We start from the raw sequence: 19,761 nt of genomic DNA, 5'->3' as shown, positions 1-19,761 counted from the left end.
GGAAACAATGGCACACCATGCAGGTCAATATAGACAGTTACTGACTTTACACAGAGCTGAGAACAAGTGCAAAGTCAGTCCCTTACATAAATTCAAATTATTAACACAGTAATTGTATGGATATTAATTATAGTGGTGCAGCTCTTAAATGTGCTCAGTGAAATAATAGAAAAGTAAGGAGATATGAGCAAGGACTTTAATAATTAATCACAGCTTGAATTATGTATGTGGAAATGTTCTCATTATAATTAACCTTGGACCCACATCCTATAGCCTGCTTTACCATGAACCTTCTGTCCTCCGCCTGTGAGGCACAACGCTTGGTTTCATTTCCTGCATGGAACAGGTCTAGGGCAGTTTGAAAGCCTACCTCATGTGTGTGTGTGTGTGTGTGTGTGTGTGTGTGTGTGTGTGTGTGTGTGTGTGTGTGTGTGTGTGTGTGTGTGTGTGTGTGTGTGTGTGTGTGTGTGTTCCTGGAGACAGTAAGAGAAAATGTCTTTTTACTCAAGTAGAGTTAAGTAGCATGTTTGTTTGTGACAGTCACTATGAGAGTACACTTTGTACTAGATACAAGTTATTTTTGACATATTCAGATTCAGATATCACACTGTGATAAGCTCATCAAATGTTACTGTCGTCAGTTAAAATTAAAAATAAATAAAAAATCGAAATGTCAACTTTTCAGGAACGGCCTTGTCTATCTTGATGACACATACCCTTTTCAACATTGAACGGACATTGAATTGAGGAGGAATGCAATCATTCAGCTCCACTGGGACAATGAAAATCACCCAAAATTGCCAGTTTAGGTAAACCGTGTTCATAAATGTACAGTGTTTAAACACTCTGCAATGAAGACAATATTTTGGATTAAAATGAACATTGTAAGTCTATTAATTGTGTCGTTTATGCACAAACAAAGAACGCAACTTGATATTTTGATAATTGATTCATTGTTTAAAAGCAGAAATAATAAGACATTTAGATGCAGATTCTCAAATAAGAGGTTTTCCGAAGCTTAGAAGACCAAGCAATTATTCTCATTCAGATTACTACTGGAGTACCTTTTACTGCTAAAACATACCAATTACTTTAACCTCATTAAGTTTTAAATGCAAATTGAGGATTAAGGTATTTATTTCAACTCTGAGAATTGTGTGAGGTTTTGCTGGATTGAAGGTTTCCCCCTGCGTGTGTTGTCTACTTGTGCTTGCATGCAGAGTGAGGGTGCATGTTGGAAAGAGAAAAGGGTGGGGGGAGAAAAAAAGAAGTTGGAGATGAGAGTAATGGGGTGAGAGGGAGGGGAAGAAGGGGGGGTGAGGGAGGGAGAGTTAAGGGGGGTTTCAAGAAAAGGGGTTGGGTGCACTTTTGTGTGGGAGGAGGAGGGGGGGTGCTGGAGGGGAAAGGGAGGGAGGGCAGATGATGAGGGGGGGGGGGGGGGGGGGGGGGGGCGGAGCTGCAGACAGTATTCCCCGCCCTCCCTTGCGCTCGTCTGTGCGCCCCTCTCAATTACCTGTTCCACCAGAACTGATGTGAGCGCGAGTTTGCGAGCACATGCCACGTTTGGAGAGGAGCCAAATCAGAACTACTGTCTGTACACTACCAACAACAGGAGCCCGAGAGGACCATTTTAATTGAATCCACCTTCAAATAAACAACTCAGCCAAGTGTTTTAACAAACCTCTGAAGCAAGCAGCCGACTGAGGATCTGAAAAAAGCCGCAAGGATGCACTTGTTGTCCGCCAGCTGTGTGTGTGCCCTCTTCATCACCGTGCTTCTCCGCCAAGGTAAGCTTTTGTCCCACTAGCCGAGCAGTAGTGGTGTTCACGCCGGCTGCGCCCGTGCACTGAGCCGCAGGTATACTAGTTTGTGGAGGAAAGGAGGCATATGCAGGTGCCAACCAAACTTCAGCCCGGGTTATCGATCACATTTCCGGGGAAGAGTTGCTCTTCGTTTTAAGTTTAAAGTTAGTGTGCTGCAGTACAGTTAAGGTTCATTGTCGAAGAATGTAGTCATGAATGCTTTTTATCTTAATATGGTTTACATATAAAGGTACACCTAGGGCAGAAATCTTTTTTATTTTAAATATAAGAATACAAAATAATATGGCTGTTTTGACAGCTTATTAAACCAAAAGACCAACAATATATCATATTGGTCACTTCTATGTGTTTTATATCCATAGCAGGTGTGTACATTATTAAACAAAACCTACATATACAAATATGAAATGTATGAAAAAAGAAAAATGAGACCAGGCAGCTTTTTTAAACTCCACTCACCTCAGTAAAGGTTGTATCATTGTACGCTTTCGATCGTTTCTATAAAAGTGACTTATTTGTAAAGAAACTGTTTATATGACATGAACTATTCCATTGTGCGTCCCTTTTTTAACCCCCCCCCCCCCCCCCCCATGATGGGAGAGGCAGGCAGTAGTCATCATCGCCCAGTCTTCACATGTGCTCATGCCATGATGTCATCATGATGCCTCATTTTTTAAATGTGTTTTCTCTCCTGTTTAACACAGGCTGTTGAGCGGAATGATGCTTACATCCTGTCTGATTTATTGTAATTATTGGCTGTCTGTTGGCTTGGTGGAGGGGGGGGGGGCTTCTACTAGTAATTATATGTAGGACAGGACTCATTTGGGATTTGGGCACTAGTAATGGGTGGCGTAAGCCAATGCGTCCAAGTCTTTGCAAAAAGAAAATTGTGTGTTAGTGATAGTAATGTGATGTGAATCCAGCAACATATCATTAAGAAGTTCAAATATGCTTTTAAAATAGATGTTTTTACCACTGTTAAAAACAAAAGGAACAAGGACAAAGTATTCAATTTTAAAACAACTCTTAGTGCTTGGGTTTTTTTTGTACAATGGGTGTTTATGCTTCTCTCCAGGCTTCCTTGTTGTCTGCTTTTCAGGCCAACAGGTAGCAGCACCATGTGCTCATATCACTCAGCCAGGCCATTAAGCAAAGCTGCACTGTGGCTCAGAGTACTCCCTCAGAAAGGAAAGGGGCGGAGAGGTTAATCTCACTGTACTCCCTTCTTTCTCGTCACACTACGGTGGCGCCTGTTGTTGTAAATTAACACCATGCAGCACCTATCATTCAGGCTCAGGTGGTTTATTTGTGAGGAAACGAACAGTCCTTTTAAGACGCTTTTACACTGCTGTGCCGTGTGCTCGAGAGAGGAGGAGAGTGCCCTGAGTTGGTGTTGATGGTTAGACTTTATGGCTGTCTAAACTGCTTTGTGTTTAGCAGGCCTCAAGCAATGGTCCTGTGTGTTTGCTTTCACAACAGATGGTCAGACTATTGCATGTTCTTGCAAAGGGCCATGGGTTCCAAAAAAAATATTCTTTAATCTGCTCAATCCAAGCACAGAAATCTGACTGAAAGTGTTTATTGAGTTGGGGATTTGCAATAAAACTGCATCAATATTTGTAATAAAAAACAGGCTTGCGTCTATTATATTTGAACTGATGAAAAAGCAACAGCTCCTGGGGCTTCAGCGTTAAAGGCCTGAGCTTAGCCAAAAACAGATAAAACTGAAAAACAGAGCTCTGAATTACTCCTAGAACAAATAGTCAGAAAGATGCATCTGTTTTTTTGTTCACTCCCAAGTCCCCACCCTTCCCCCACCACCCCCTTCTGAACAGACAGGCGGCGCCCGGTGTCACAGCTGGTATTACTTGTCAAGCAAGAGGGTCTCTCCTCTTTGCTAATGGACTAATCTCTTGCGAGGGTCACCCAATTTCACCTGAGATAGATTCGATCTCCTTCTTTCATGTTTAACTAGCTTATCTCCAGAACTGTCTCATGAATGTTGTGATGTTAACGCAATGGAAAAGGAAAGAATGGCTTTAATTGTACACTTGTGTTACACGGGAGATTGTGTACCACTGTGTGTTTGTGTACTCATACTGTGCACCCCGCATCTTGTTTGTTGGAGCTTTCCTCTTGATGTTTGAAGACTGCTTGTGGTTGTTTTTTCTTTTGAAAAGAGATTTCTTTGTGACTTGCAAACAATTTCCCTTCATACAAAATTCAGATGCATTCATAAAAAATATGGCAACTCAAATGTTGAAATGCTGTATCCGCACTTTCTGCTGCCTCTTTAAAACTTCCTCTCTTGCAACATATTAGTTGCTGTTTATCCAATTTGAAAATGGCTTGCTGGCTAGCTACAGAACATAATCAAATTGTGGAATCAAGATTAACATCTCAATTACTACTAAGTACATGAAGAAATATGAGAATCTGCAGAATAGATTACAGTTGCAAATGATCTGAGACTAACAAGGAGAACAAACCCATAACACTGCTGGATGCTTAGCCCAAATTTGGTACTTCATATTGTCTCTCAAAAAGCTCTGTAGGACTCTCAGTTCTGTGTTCAGCAAAAGAGTGAAGTGGAATGTTGTTTCTACTGTACTTGTTGTTGTTATAGGTTTTTAAAAAAGACCATAGCTTTGAGTAGGATGTTGGACATATGCCATTAGTCACTAAGAATAACGAAGCTATAAGAAAGAATGTTGTGGCCTTGGTCAGAATGGAAAGATGTCCTGCTTATGGTAGAGGGGAAAAAGGGGACCCTTTCATGGGCTCATCACACAGGCAAGGTTATACTGTAAATTAAAGCAGCATTCGGTGCAGAACCTAGTGTCACTTCCCATCGGGGGGTGCAGGATTCCTACTAGCGCCCCTGGCAGCAGCATTTTATGGCCCGGATGTGTGGTTCAAGCTTAATTACCTTCTGCTATGGTAATTTCAGCTTTAAATTACAATTAACTCCAAAAAGATATAAGGCTTTTTTTTTTTTTTTTTTAAATAACCTGAAGTCATGAAGAAATAAAAACATGACTGGCACATCATTTTTGTTGCAACATTTAGAAAAGAACAGGTTCTTGTGAAATCATGACATATTAGAGTCGATCATTTGCCTGTGATTCTACAGGGAGCAAAATCATACTACAATTTATAAGAAATAACGTGTGAAATCAGCTTGTCCCCAGAGAAATTATACTTATAATATATGCAACTGGACCATATGGTGTGGTAGCTGCTCGCATACAGTAGAGTCTGTAACAATAGACAATGGCCCTAGATTGTGCAAAGAACAGTACAGTTGGTCAAAATTGTAATTCTGATGTTTAACACAGTGGATATTCATTTATTGTAAATGTATTTGCTCTTTGTCTATGCACCTCCCACACTTACACACATGTTTCTTTCCATGCCCAGCAGGACACTGAACAGGTGGGGGAGTGCTGTTTTTTTAGGGCTGAGAAGGGGGCGAGAACATGTCTCTTTATGGTTCCTTTTTGTGTGTGCAGTTGTTGAAAGAAAACCCATTAGTCCCATCGCCCATGTTTTGGTAAATGATTACAACCTTCAAGTATTAGCCTCATTATTAACTTGATTACAACTTCCAGAGAAAGCAATTCACTCTCTGCTGGACTCTCTGAACAGAGAGATGTATGAGCGACTTAGCTTTGAAAAACATAAATGAGGCAATCTCAGGCAATGAATCAAGTTTTTATTTTGCTAGTGACATTTTTACACACAGGATTATCAGTAAAACAGCAGTAAGTGAATCTTAATTACACTTTGGTGACTATTTTGCCCCACTTTTAGAGCCAGAGAGTGAAATATATTCCATTTTGAACTCACTCAGCTAAAATTGCTTATCCTTCTGCAAATGTTTTAATGTAATATGTTAACCTGGTTAAAAAAGGCTGGTTGAATTTAGCACTTTATTGTCTTTTTATACACATGATTTTCATAGTTATACAAGGAAGGACATTTTAAAGTGAAAGAAAACATTGTAAGTTTTAACTCAAGCGTCTCAATTTTATTGTCACCTTTTTTTGTCTTATTTTGCACACAGGTTCCTCGCTCTGCTGGGCGAAATAATGGTTTATTTGTTATTCAAGGGGAGGGACCAGAGTTCTTTTGTTTCAGCTATGAAGAAAGGCTTAACAACAGGAGAGGAGAGGGATGACTAGGCTATGCAATAGTGCTTCGTTCTTTATGCAGGAATACCCCATTGAAATGCATGAAGGTATCCTTGGTTTTGGTGAAAGAGCAACAGCACTCTGAAATTGGGCAGCCCTTGTCTCAGGGACAAAAAGTGAGGTTGTTTCTGTCTTTTGTCATTGATGCAGCCCCCGGCTTTCACTGGATTCCTGTGGACTCCCGCCGACTGTATTGTGTGGTTGGCTCTTTATAAACAAATGAGTGTATGATAGTGACTTCTTGCTCCCGCTCCTCTCTTTGTCATTAATATGGAACAGCACACACCCCTCGGAGAGGGCACAGAGTAGCTGCTGCCTGTCCCTGCACTTCGCATTTGCAACCTGACTGGGGGGGGGGTGTTTCTCTCCTCCATATGAAAAGCCTGTGGCCACACCCATCCTTAACGTGGCCCGGATCTTTGTTCAAATCCTCCATTAGAGCCAATGCTATATTTTAATGAATTCTTTTAGAGGCCTCCATTAACTGTGATGGTAATTGTTTGACCTCAGAGAATATTTAAGGAAAACCATGAAGGAGCAAATCTGTGTGGGGAGCCAGACGATGGGTGCATATGAGGTTTTTGTTTTACATTTAATGAACTTCTTTTCCTCATTAAATAAATCTTATAGATTAAGCAAAGACAAAGGCACTTTTCCCACCACTGCCAGAAGCAGGGGCATTACTGACCCACGGAAGGGGGTTAGTGGTGATCCTCTGATAATTATGCCTGCACTGCCATAAATTCATTACTTTGAATTCAGTGTCATTGACTCAGCTTTTGTGTAAAGGTGAAACATCCATTTCGTCCCAGGCCAACTCATAAAATGACATGGATATTTGTCATCTATTCATTTCTGAATCATTCTCTGTTGGGCCATAAGCCTGCGATACTGAGAATTCTCCCTATTCATTCAGAGGCTGTTTATTAATTTTTCATTCATGAAACACTGTGCTGCTCCCTGTTACGCACTGCCTTAGGGAGTGAACAGAACGGCCCTGTGTCTGCGTTTGACCTCAGTATTCACATTCTTGCGATTTTAAAAGCTGTTTCTTTGTGTTGTGCTGATGTCCACCATCCTTCCCGCAAAGACTGCAGCAGCAGTCTGTGATGCCTGGAGCTATCTTTGATTACACACTGCTTCGGTTGAACTTGCAGGAGACAGGAGTTCTCATTCAGGGAGACTCTTTCACAGAGGATGGCAAGACTATATCTTTGATTGGAATTAAGAGCCTGTCATTATTTTAGTGCCTACGTACAAAACAAGATAGAAGATTAAATGGGTGGCCCTGTCTCCTATGGGTCATGAATGTAGCAATACACTTGGGGATACCCTTGAACCTTTTATGAAGGTCTCAGACATGGGAGGGGGAGGCAGTCCCAACCTGCTCTCACATGCTGGATGTTTTTTTTTTTAAATCATTGTGTTTGGCCAACATTTCAAAAAGAGGTGTTAAAATACAATACATGCTACCATAGAAACATGGTTCATATAGTAAGTTAAGAAAGGACACATTTGAATGTTAACCTAAAATTAATATATGATAAATTAAAAAAGAAATGGGTAAGTAATTTAAATATTATCTAAAATGGGCTAATAACTATATTTAACAACTATCTATAACTTTAAGCTAACTATTTCCACTCTGTGTCCATAAAGGAAAAGAGTTCAATGAAACAACATTTGCAAAAACAGTTAAAATATTTAACCAGTTGGTGAAAAGTAAACATTTGAAAAAAACTATTGAATGTTTTGAAAAGAGTATATTGGTGTTGAAGTGGTAATTGGAAAGGTCTTGGATGGGTCAGTAATTATTATTATAGTGATTGTCTTATGGTTTAAAGCACTTCCACTTCCTTGTTTAATATTTTTGACTTGGAAATTGGTTTACTTTGAACTTCATAATTCAATCGCCCCCCATTCCTCTTTTCATTGAAAGACATTTTCACATTCCAGTCCCCTGAAAACTATGACTACCACCCTGGCCCCAGGGCATGAACTTTCTGATGTGCAGTTCCTCGGAAAAAACGTTATTTAGTGGGAAGAAATTTGTAATCCTGACATGACACAATCCTGTCCTGTCGTGAGTAAAAGGCTTGAGCAAGAGTATACCATTGTTTCCTCACAGGAAGTCAAGTGGTGGCTTTCACAAGCGATGCTTTGAATGATAAATGGCTTTTTTAAAATGTTTTATTATAAGGCGCTCTGCTTTGCTGTTAAGTATTGAGCTGTTCCACTGCCAGACCTCACAAGGAAGGTGAAGAGATGCTTGTCTGAGTAATTGGATGCAATACTTAATTTTTCTCAATGGGATGTCTTAAGAGTTCCTGGGGCGAATCTCTAAGCGTCATACATCCCACTGGTGCGTTTTAGACACCGATTTGCATTAAGTTATTCTCTTAGCACAATGAACTCAATGTACATCACACTGGTTTCACGCTGGCTCAACTGCAAGGTGGTTGCAAAAGAAGAAAAGCACTAACGTTTAATAGTAAACTCACAAGCAGCCTGTCCACACGTGCCCCTTGTCAAATAAAAGTTGCTTTATTGCCATGTCGGGCTTGTCTGTAGTGGGAGGACATTGTTAAATTAACTTTGCAGTGTTTAATTTTGAAAATGCCATTGCCCATTTTCCTACCATTCATTCCCCCCTTAAACAAGCAGTAGATACAAAGGAGATGACATATAATTTCCTCATATAATGATAGTATTTTCACTTCATCACACAGGACGACACAGCAAAGCATTTGACAATTAATTATGGATTTTTTTCAGTGAGTGTAAGAGGTTTTGAGTTAAAGCTGCCTGGATTTTCTAGGAAATCTCAGGATTACCTGTTTTATTGTGGAGGGCTTGCCACAACATGCTGATTTATAAACAGAGCCATAAAAATGGATACACCGAACGAAGGGAACATAACAGCCAAAGTCATTTGTTCAGAAAATCAGATCTCCCAGTGGGTTTTTAATAATTGTTACCTTTTTGCTCAGGGGGGAATTCCTGAGATTTCATGGTTGAAAAGATATATGTCTTCTTGGCCTCAGTAATGTATTGTGTTCACTGAATTTTTATTTCCCGGGTTTTACATCTACAAATAGTTATGTTCTCAATATAAACAACTTAACACTTGAAGAGTCGGTAAGATATTAGTTTTGAGAGGAATTCTTCTATCCTCTGGTTCTATAAGTGGCATCTTTCGTCCCATGTTTTGTGAGCTAAATGATTATAGCAACATGCTAACATGCTCACACTGTATTAAGATGCTAATGTTTGGAAAATATGATGTTTTTCATGTTAACCCTCTTAGTGTAGCCATTGAAATGAGATAGCATGCTAAGATTGGCCAAATTGTCCTACCCCTGGAAAAAAAAACATAACTGCAGATGAGGTTGATGGGATTAATTATGCAGGTATTTGGTCATTACAACACTGGACAAATTAAGACTATGACCTGATAATACACTATGTATAAGGTAAAGGGGTCAACATGATTAAAATAATTCTAAATAAGGGGAACATGACTATTGTGGCTGCAGAACTATGATTAGGAGATTATCTGCATTTCTAGTATGGATCACATTTCATTGAAATCAATCCATATGTTGTGGAGACCTGCCTTTGAAAGCCGCGTGACATGAATGTCTTTACAACATTTCCTTAAAATGCAGTGTTCCAGTGCTACAACTGTGGAGATATTTCAGTTTAGAAATCAGTGGTAGACTAAGCTAACATTGCTATCTTTAGTGCCATGCCAGTAAAAGATGTCCTAATGGTTTTGTTCTGTTATAGCTTGTAGCTCTCTATGAAATTTCAAGGGAGCTCTTGTATTTTTGTCTGACCCTGGGGTGGAAGCAGCTCCTTGCTCCAGAGGACTCTCAGAACAGCGGGTTGACTCATTTTGCTTGAAGGGGAATAGTCTTTGCAGAGCAGCCCCATAGAGATTTTTACCCAACAGCTCTTGAGGCCACATTGTAGAAGCAGTATTTTGTAGGTATCTTTCAGAGTTGCTTATTGACAGGTTTTGTGTGAAGTGGGGGTTTGTCTGCTACTCACTGTCAGTTAGATCTGCAGGGCAACTTGTTCTATTGTTCTGGATGTGCAGCACAGGACACGATGCAGGGGGGGCGGTTAAAGATGTACACCGCCAGGCAGGATGGTTAAAAGCACTTACCCTGATGTATGGCTTCCCTCATGTCATAATGGTAGAAGAAAATTCAATAGCCACTGCTAATGAAATTATTATGCTTTGAAGGACCAGGGTTCCCAGGACGACAGGGACATATGCTACAATACATAAACTGAGAGTGGTCATCTCATTTTACACAAACAAAGGTCTCAAACAAAAGAGCAAGATTGGGTTTGTTCTGACATTTCTATCTGTCATGATTGTTTGAGAAAAGGATGATAGCTCTTTTAGTGAACTTGCTTCAGCAATAGTCAAATTGGCTTTTGGACATGAGTGAATTTATTTCTCTTAAACAAACACTAATCCTTCATGCACCAAAACCAGCTTGGCGCCATTGGAGTAAACATGAGTAAAACCTTTCCGTTCATATTTGCAGTTATCCCGCCACGTAAGTCTGAAAGTCCTGAAGTCGTAGGAAGACTCAGTGGTGTGACGGCGCTTGTTAATCTCCAAGCTTTCACAGCACTCCATCAAAGCAGACGTTGGCCCATGGGTATTAAACATGAAACCACACAGATTTGATGTGCAAGCAGGTACATAATCCTTTGTATGTATTATCTGCATTCCACGTATTCCTCCCACCGCTCTCTGCTCTGTTTAGCCAGCAGAGGCTTTAGGACCCCCCCAGAGCCAGAAGCTCAAGCAGGACACAATTTGAAAATCGTCATGCCCTCTTAATACCAACCAGGCTGTTTGGCTTATTTGGATGTGGAGCATTGCCTGCTCTGTTTCACAGTGAAGGGTTAGAAGGTCAGGCCTGTCATTAAGAGAGCACAACAGCATACATGACTCTGTGCTCAACTAATGTGAAAGTATTGGCCTTGCCAGAGCAATTACAGTACCAGAGATGAAAGCTACACAGGCCATGTGCAGAACAAATGAAAATATCTACCTGTTAATATTTTCTGTTGTTTACAGCATGATACAGCATGCATTATTGATATTGCAAAGCAGGTGCTGTGCATTATAATGAGACAATAGTACAACTAGCACACATATTCCCATTAATCATCCATTTTGTGTTTGGGGAAATATTTTTCCATGGCTCATGCAGAGTCTAATGAAGCACTTTAAGATCGATAAGTGGAGGCATTCTTGTTTACCCACGTAGAAAAGTGATGAGCTCTGGGCAGATTCATCCCCCTCCTTCTCCAACCACTGTGGTCAGGACTGTGTGTTTTTCTTTAGTATATACATTTGCCTTTACGGGGGAGGGGGGGTTGTAGCATCAGGTTTGGTTGTTATCCTGAGGCAACACCTGCACTTGTATGATGGCCAAACAGAAAGTATTAAGGTAAACATAAGTGCTCCCTCAGGCCCAATGAGCTGCAGATGTTCGAAGGATTTCCTGTTGAGGGAGGCATGGGAGCTGGGACAGGGCGTGGCAGGTTTTACAGGAAGGGAAGCACTTGTGGTTCAAACTGACATGCGGATACTTGAACAAAAACATAGTGCAGGCGGGTAAATAGTGGCATGTGAAGCTGCTAGAGTAATATTTCTACATTTAAATCATGCTTTCAGTCTGATCTTGCATCAGATGTTTCAATCTTGACCTTCTGTACGTCTGTGTCTGTTTGCATATAATGTGATCAGCAGGAGGGTTTGGCATGGGTTTTGTGCCAAGGCTGCAACTTCCAATTATAATCATTGCAGATTCAGCTGTCATTTCTGTCAGACAATAAAGAAAAAACTCCCATCACATGTTTCCAGACCCCAATGTGACCCTTGCAAATCTCTTTAAAGGTCCACAACCCTTAAGATATTATGTTTTAAAGGATATAATATAGAAAAGTTGGAACAGTGTTTGACATTTCTACTTGAAAAATGACTCAATTAAGCGATTAAGAGCCAAAATGATTGGCAATTTGTCATTTTTCAGGCAGAAATGCCAACCAGTCACTACTCCAAGCCTTTCAAATGAGGATTTAATATCAACTGGTAAAACAAAACAAGACCTTTGTGAAATCTGCCTTTTTTCACTATTCTCTGAAATGTTTTAGACTTAAAGCTTTACTAAATCTAATCTAATTATTTAATTAAATTATCTAACAAATGAATGAATTTATCTTCATTTCACAAAATGGTCCATGGTAACCCCAAATTGCTTGTTTTGTCTGAAAAAAAAGCTTAAAAATATAAAGTTATATAAAAGAAGGAACAGAAGCAAATCCTCACCCTTTCTTTGAGTTGGAAGCAGCAACATGTTGGACATTGTTTTTTTCATAAAGGGAAATTAATATATCAACATTTTCTTTATTTATTAATGAATCTACTTGTTTTTTCCAGTACCAGTTTTTCCCCTATCTCTTTCTTTTGCAATATGACGTTACAGCTGAGGACCCTTAAAAAAAACTGATCACAGATTTTACTCAATCTATTATCTGGAGAGCAGTCACTTAGCCTGGAAGTGAGTCCTGCTCTTGTTGCTTCCGGCATGCGACACTGGCAAGTTTATGGCTCCTATATGCAGAAATCTGATACCTCCCATCTGACGTGATCGCTCTTGAAGAGACCTGGTGAGCGCTTTGATGTCAAGAAAGTTGTCTTGAATGTGTCAGGAATATTTTAAGATTGCCTATTAACCCATCTAACATGATTCTGGGGGGGGGGGAGGCGTCAAACAACTTGAGGCTTCACTTTTTGAACTTAGATTTTTGGATACGAGTTCAAACGCTTCAGTTATTCAGAGGGCACTATATTCATTAGTGAGAGGCATTACTCACGGTAAGAGGCTCCTTCTGGAGCTTCACACCATCTGCCGCACCTCTTTAACCCTTCCTTTCACTTTATTAGGCTGTAAACATTTATTTCATTATGGTGTCTGCCTGCATGTTTAAACCTAAATTAGTTTGATTACACTTCTTAGTGATTGCTAGAGGAAAATGGGCTGTGCTTTTAATTAAATAGCCTACAAAAGGTTATTTAAAAGGTAAGTGCTACCCTCTATGTGTATTTATCTGTACTTAATAATCTTAAATTTGTGTTAAAAACACCAGGAAACCCTAAAACGTGTTGCCTGTTTTCAAGGCTAAATCCAAAAGGTCTAGTTGTACAGTAAAATCACAAGAATACACAAACGGGGATCCAATGGAATATGTGTTATTCTCTTGTTAAACGTTGATATATCAATGCTTTAGAAACAATGTTTAACGAGTCAGCCTAGGATATAAAATAATACCCTGTTTTGTTTTTGAAGTGAAACGATTGAGTACTGAATGGCATCTAGAGATGAATGTATTGAAATTAAATGTATTTTAGTTATTTATTACCAAAACAACACGGATAGTGATTTCTGCTTTAATATCTCTGGTAAAGATATAATTATTTTCAATTCCTTCCTGAAAATAAACCTCATTGTGGCACAGTTGACACATGGTATTAGCTTCCATTAGTGTCCGTTTCTGACAGTGAAAAATCTGTCTTGGAGATTCTTAACAGAGACTCGGTTAATGCCAGCTCTTCCTGGAACATGGAAAGGAAGTCGTGTTCACAATGTGAGGCCCTGAGTTGCATTAGGAAGGGTTAATGGATAAGTATGAAGCATTGAGACTGCGCCTTGTTAATGGCCTAATGTTTCCTTTAATGGTAATGCCGTTAATGGGAATTGTTGCTGGATGTTTATAGTCAGGACATGAGCCCTCCTATGGTCCACCCAAGACCACCCACAGGCCCCTCACAACTACATCTCCCCTCGGGTACCTTGGCCTGCGCCCTTTAAATACATAATTCAGGATATAATGGTCAAGATCTCTTGAGTGCACTTACAACCTGATCACTCCTGCAGCAGACTGCTGTCGTAAGAGCAGTCCACGCACTCGTGCTGCTCATCTGCTGATGCAATTTATGACATTTTTAAAGAGGGTTTTACTAATGTGCGTGTGGTCGAGTGTATAGCAAAGAACATTTCAAAGACTAATGGTCGTGCCACAAGATCAATTTCTAGGAAACCTCATGGCAAGTCATTTAGAGTGATAATCACCCTTCTTGTAATGTGCTTTTATCTTTCTCATCTGTCTTGCTCAGAAAAGAAATGGAACAAAATGACCCGTGATACTACCAATGATGTGATAAGATATGTTCCCACAGATCCTTTTTATAAAAAGGTGTTTGAGTCCCTTCTAATTGTATATGCTCTTAAGCCTTATCGTAACTCTTATTCATCCCGTTAATTCCAGTCCCAACAAAAACGTTTTCCCCAGGTATTGAATCTCTTCAGTGCTCTGCTGGAGCTATGCACAACAATTTAAGCCCAATCAAAGCTGAATTGTCTGCTTTGATTGGGCTGTCAGCATCTTTAGAGTGTGACATCGATTTAAGGGAACTCAAACATAATTTATTAAAACCACTTGGCAATGGTTCCTTTTTTTTTTTTAATCCCACATTTAAATCACTTGATAATCAAAGGGAAAAATGCAAGTGCTTCTTGAATCTTTTGCAGTTATTTTCTGCAACCTATAAATCTTTGTTGTCTCCCACCCAGCTTCAAAGCTTCAATGTGAGTCAATTAATGATCATGCAGAAAGTCAGATTGCACATATATTCCCTGTGTTGTTAAAAGTATGAGAGGATATATCCAATGGTGGGGATAATGGAAATAGTTTTTTGCCAATCTACATGGCAGTCAGAGGTCTGTGTATAAGTCTTACTACCTTCGAGTCAAACACAGACAATGTGACATCATGTTGAGATATATCTACTGAAGCCTCGATGAAATGTTACGGAAGTCTTGACTTTCTAACACACCAACGTGAAATATCTATTTTGATGCCAGTCCCTTAGAATAACATAGTTTTCCGATTACTTTAAAAAAAAAAGTGAATGTAGACATAATGATAAGTTACTCTGACAGGGTCCTGTGTTTAGAGCTGTAGAGCAGGACTCACTGCTACCTATAGGGCTTATTATTCCACTGCTATTATTCTCTTCAGCCTACACACCAGTAACCCACAGCTGAAAGAAATATTTGCGTTTGTTCTCTGGGGATTGTCAGCAGGTATTTTGGGAATAAACATTAAAGTAAAGTAAAGTAGATATATCTCAACATGATGTCACATTGTCTGTGTTTGACTCGAAGGTAGAGTAACCAATACATGTGATATAACACATATACTGGTTACTCTCTTAAATTAACTCCTACAATCGAATCCTGCAAAATAGAAATACATGGATAAAAATGTTATTTGAAAGTTGGTTTAGTAAACATTAAGGACCAAACAAGCAACAATCAAATAAATGTTTCAGCTTTTTCTAATTTTTCAAATTTTCCAAATAAGCCCCAGGACTGAGTTAACTTGGACCGACTATATTGTTTTCATTTGAAACCCCATCTGTCATACTAAGAAGCTGAATACAAAATGTGTTTTGAGGGCTTTTAAAACCTGCATTTGAACATCACAGGTTTATGATATGAAAGATTTATTTTTGAACAACACAACATTTCTTTAGGGAAGAGGCCATCAATTACACAAATAGTTTGAAACACCTAAAGGCAAAAATAAATATTTTCCTCCTTCTTGAGCCCTCCTCCCTTTCTTTGTCCTCTCATCTCAATCCCCGATGAGAGGGGGAAAGCAGCAACCTGATCCCTGAGTGGCATGTCTGCACAGGTACTGAAGGCCATCATGGAGACGAGTCTGAAATCAGAGAAAATGGAGCCAGCATTTTCAGTCACGAGGCAACAATGGGAACCCGACAGGTGCAACTGCAGGCATTGCATTAGCCCTGTTCCCGCCTGCTGTCGTCTGTAGGTGTCTGTGACCACACATGATGCAGCAAATGAACATTGTTTTTTTTGCCTGAGGGGGAAAAAGCTATCTGTCTCTCCAAAAAGTTTGAACTAGAAATTGCATTTTATATCTAGTGAGAAGAGAGTGCAAAGCAGGTTAGCTTATTCATTGCTTGGTACTTTGCAGCATAAAGGTGCATTAAGGGCACTAATGAAGGTTATGCGAACATTTCTAATATTTGCTTTTGCACTCTTACATTTTGTTAACGTCCTACATTCACATTAAGGTGTATTTTTTTTTTCCTGAATAACATTCAGCATTAACGTGAACTCTGTGGTTTTGTTTGCCTAGCATGATCACTATTGTTGGTTCATTGAAACGGTAGCCTGAAAATGTGTCTATGCTGCAGGGTTGAGGGAGAGATGCCATTATGCTTAATAGACTTAGACTAATAATACTGTGCAGTGTATACTCTACATAATTCTCCATTTGCTGTCCATTGTCCTTCTTAGCAACACACAGGATGCCTTCACACCCTGAGGTGACAAACATGAATCTGCTTCATGAACGCTTTGAACAAGTCAAAATTACAGTATAAAATAATAATCCGATACATATCTGATATAAAAAGGCGCAAATCATCCAATTAATCAATCAAACATCAGCATTTATCCATGAAAAAATAAAATTCAATGATTTATTTGGACCTAAAGAACTGGCTAAATGGATTTATAATACATAATGTGGTAACTTTTATGTTATCTGAATGTTAGTGAACATTGAAAGACATATCTTGCCTACATGTTGCACAGAAAACATTATATTTCATTAGTGTGAAAATCTAATTGGTATAAATGTGAGAAATATCACACACTCTTATCATAACTGTCATAACACTCATACATTTGATGGACTTTGGTCACTATTTCTCAAACTTGTAGATAAGAATCTGCAGTTGTTATTAAAAACAAAGAGGCTAGACAGGCCTAATTCAGCTGGACTGCCAATAGCGCCTGTGAGTAACATTGTAGAAAATGAAACCTTTGTCCTAAGTGTTTCTGTCCATAAAGGGACCTCCTTTTCAGATTGTTCCTCTCTAAAAGACCTTTACTCCTTCTGGAGGTCAGAGAGGTCCAGGGGGACATCTTTAGGGTGGTGTGTAGCTTTTTGTGCCCTGAAACAGATGGTGTGGCAGAAAATGAGGCTTGGGAAATGTCCTGATATCTCAACGTCACACACTCTGTGCAGTTCATTTCACACAATGTGGCTTTTGTCAATCCCAAAGTACTTATACAAACTCACGCCTGCTGCGTACAAAATCGATGCGTTTAGGGAAACTAGTCAACATCAACGCTAGAACTGAAACACTTTTTTTCTATTCAGGACAATACAAAATACTGTCTGGCCACAGCTTCTGAAATGTGATAATTTGTTGGTTTTCTTTGTCAAATACAATAGTGTGAGGTTGGTGGTGGATAACGTGTTTGAGTTTTTTGAAGAAGTCACCTTTGGATATACATACATTTGCTGTTTCCTTTATTTTTTTCAAGATATATTACTTAATAATTGTTTGTTGGAACAACTTGGAAGACAGCCCAATGAGAACCTTAATGTATTTGTAAAAACAATATATCAATGCAATCTATTCAACAGTTTTTGAGATATTTCAGTCAGGACCAAAGAGGTGGACATAGTAATACAATGACCCTACCCATAAAAAGGTGGGCACAATGTGTTGGGAAAAAAACTTCCAAGATCGTATTTATAGCTACAAAGTGCTGAACATTAATCAAATGTGTCCTGATGCGTCCCCGTGCTTCTCAACGGATAGTCTCTCAGCTATTGACAGTAGTGTTTTTTGTCCACCATCTCTCGGGTAAAAAAATACAAACCGATGCCCTTAGTTCTACACCATAAAGACACTGACAGCCAATTACACTAGGCAGAAAAAAGCAAAATTATAGAGCATGCGATCTTGACGTTTGGAATGGTTCCTCCATGGTTCAGCCAGTTGCAAAAAGGGAAACTGTGTGAAAGGGATGTTGTGCAAGTGTGCTGCCAGTTATCCATCAGCGACATGATAACTACCTTTCCCCTCGACACAGAGAGACAGTCAAAGATAGTGAGGAAGTATCTTGGTTTATGTTAAAAAAAAATCCTCTTCTGTCTGGAACATTTCCTCTTAAGCTTGTACAGTAGCTGCAATCAAATACAGTCATATGCTTGGCGTAGTAGTCGGTAACATAGGGGTTAAGGGTGTGAGTCTACAGAACTGCAGCTTATAGACCTCATTTAATACTAAATGGCTACAAGGATGCTCTGGGGAACCTGGTGGTAGACGGAAGGATTTTCCGAAACATTTCAGCAACTTTCTACAAGACAGCAGTTACTCTTTTTTTTCTTGACTGCCAGTAATGAGTTATAGAGCCTATTAAATCTTTGATCCCTTCTCTTTTCAGCGCTTGTTATATTATTAAAGAAAAGACAAGGATGAGAAGCAGAATGTCACGGGAGGTTAGCTATTCTTTGATTTCTCGCTCCTTAGACAAGCACTGTTCACTATAAGAATCTCGCCTTTCCTCAAGTATTATTGATCTAGCTGAAGTGGTTCTGTCTGCCCCCTCGCCGCTGAAGCGCTTCTGAAGCCAGGCTATTTGCCTTCAAGTCTTTGTGGACATGCGCCATGGGATCTCCAGTCACAGCACAATCCTCATTTTAGGCACTTAATAAGTTTCGGCCTACGTTTACTTTCAGCTGAAATTACACACCTACACACTCAGACACACACACACACACACATAGGGGGATGTAAGGTAGCAAAACAGGGATATAGCGGCTTGTGTGGGGAGGTAGCTGATTTCCCTGGCGAGCTTATATCTGAGCTGTCGTCACCTGTCTCTTCGCCGGGATAGAGGTGCCTTAATCAGGAACATGAAAGTGTCTCCTGTGGTGCCGCCTCCTGTCTCTGTCACTCGCCTGTCGTTTGCTTGATTTACCATCGCCAGAGTATTAGCTAATATCCTGTGTCCAGTGTAAGAACTCTGCTTTATAAGTATCTACAAATTCACATCAATGCTGGCAAACCAAGTCCTGGTTTCAGTGGAATACAGTGCCAATAAAGGATTTGTTAAGACACAGATGTAGCACATTAGAATAAAGTGACGCTTAACCCCAATCTGCTGCCTCTTAGTGCCTGAATCCGTTTTAACGGCATAAAGAGCAAACTTAAAATCAGAAGTGTGTTTGAAATGACGCAATACTTCAGTTTGGTGTCTCTCAAAAAAAACTGGTTATGCATATGATTGCAGAATGGGACAATATTTTGTTTCTGGATGCACTTTAGTTTCCATTAGTAATATGTGTAGTGTTAAAGAGAGCTAGTGTTGCATAACTCATTGACCAAAATGCACTGCCTCCCAATTCTTATCATTGATATACAGATAGCTGAAGGGTTTTTAAGATTATGAATTCTCAGAAACCCCTGCTTTAAACATGGTTTTATACAAGAGAAGTTATATTTTACACAGCACTACTCCAACCAAATCCAAAATATCATCTCTCTTGAAAAAGTAATAATGAATGATGACAAACCGTACATTTCCTGGTCTTTCAAAGATCTTTGGCAAAGTAAAAACATGTGTAGGATCTATTATTACGTGTGAATTCAATATAAAAGATAATATATTTCCTTATCTGTTGTAATCGATAATAATGGATCAAATCACATCAATGCTTTTTATGCAATATTGTTTAAATAATAAGGTTAGATAAGGTATAAAGAAAACAATTGCGGTTGTTATTTAAAATAATAATACATAGAGCAATGTAGACAT

At 39.4% G+C, this 19,761-nt stretch overlaps 1 protein-coding gene across 2 annotated transcripts in view; it reads left to right on the top strand.

Moving 5' to 3' along the window:
- Positions 1–1,508: 1,508 nt before the first annotated feature.
- The window catches only part of LOC134880542 (CD166 antigen homolog), a 31,318-nt gene continuing 13,065 nt past the window's right edge, over positions 1,509–19,761 (top strand). For both annotated transcript variants that reach the window (XM_063907507.1, XM_063907505.1), the window contains exon 1: positions 1,509–1,787. In XM_063907507.1, the coding sequence (XP_063763577.1) occupies positions 1,727–1,787 (61 nt within the window). In that variant the 5' untranslated portion in view covers positions 1,509–1,726. The remainder of the gene's footprint in view (positions 1,788–19,761) is intronic.

The sequence above is a fragment of the Eleginops maclovinus genome, chromosome 18, assembly GCF_036324505.1.
Source record: "Eleginops maclovinus isolate JMC-PN-2008 ecotype Puerto Natales chromosome 18, JC_Emac_rtc_rv5, whole genome shotgun sequence".
In the NCBI taxonomy this organism is placed as follows: domain Eukaryota; kingdom Metazoa; phylum Chordata; class Actinopteri; order Perciformes; family Eleginopidae; genus Eleginops; species Eleginops maclovinus.
This window is presented reverse-complemented; position numbering and strand designations above follow the sequence as displayed.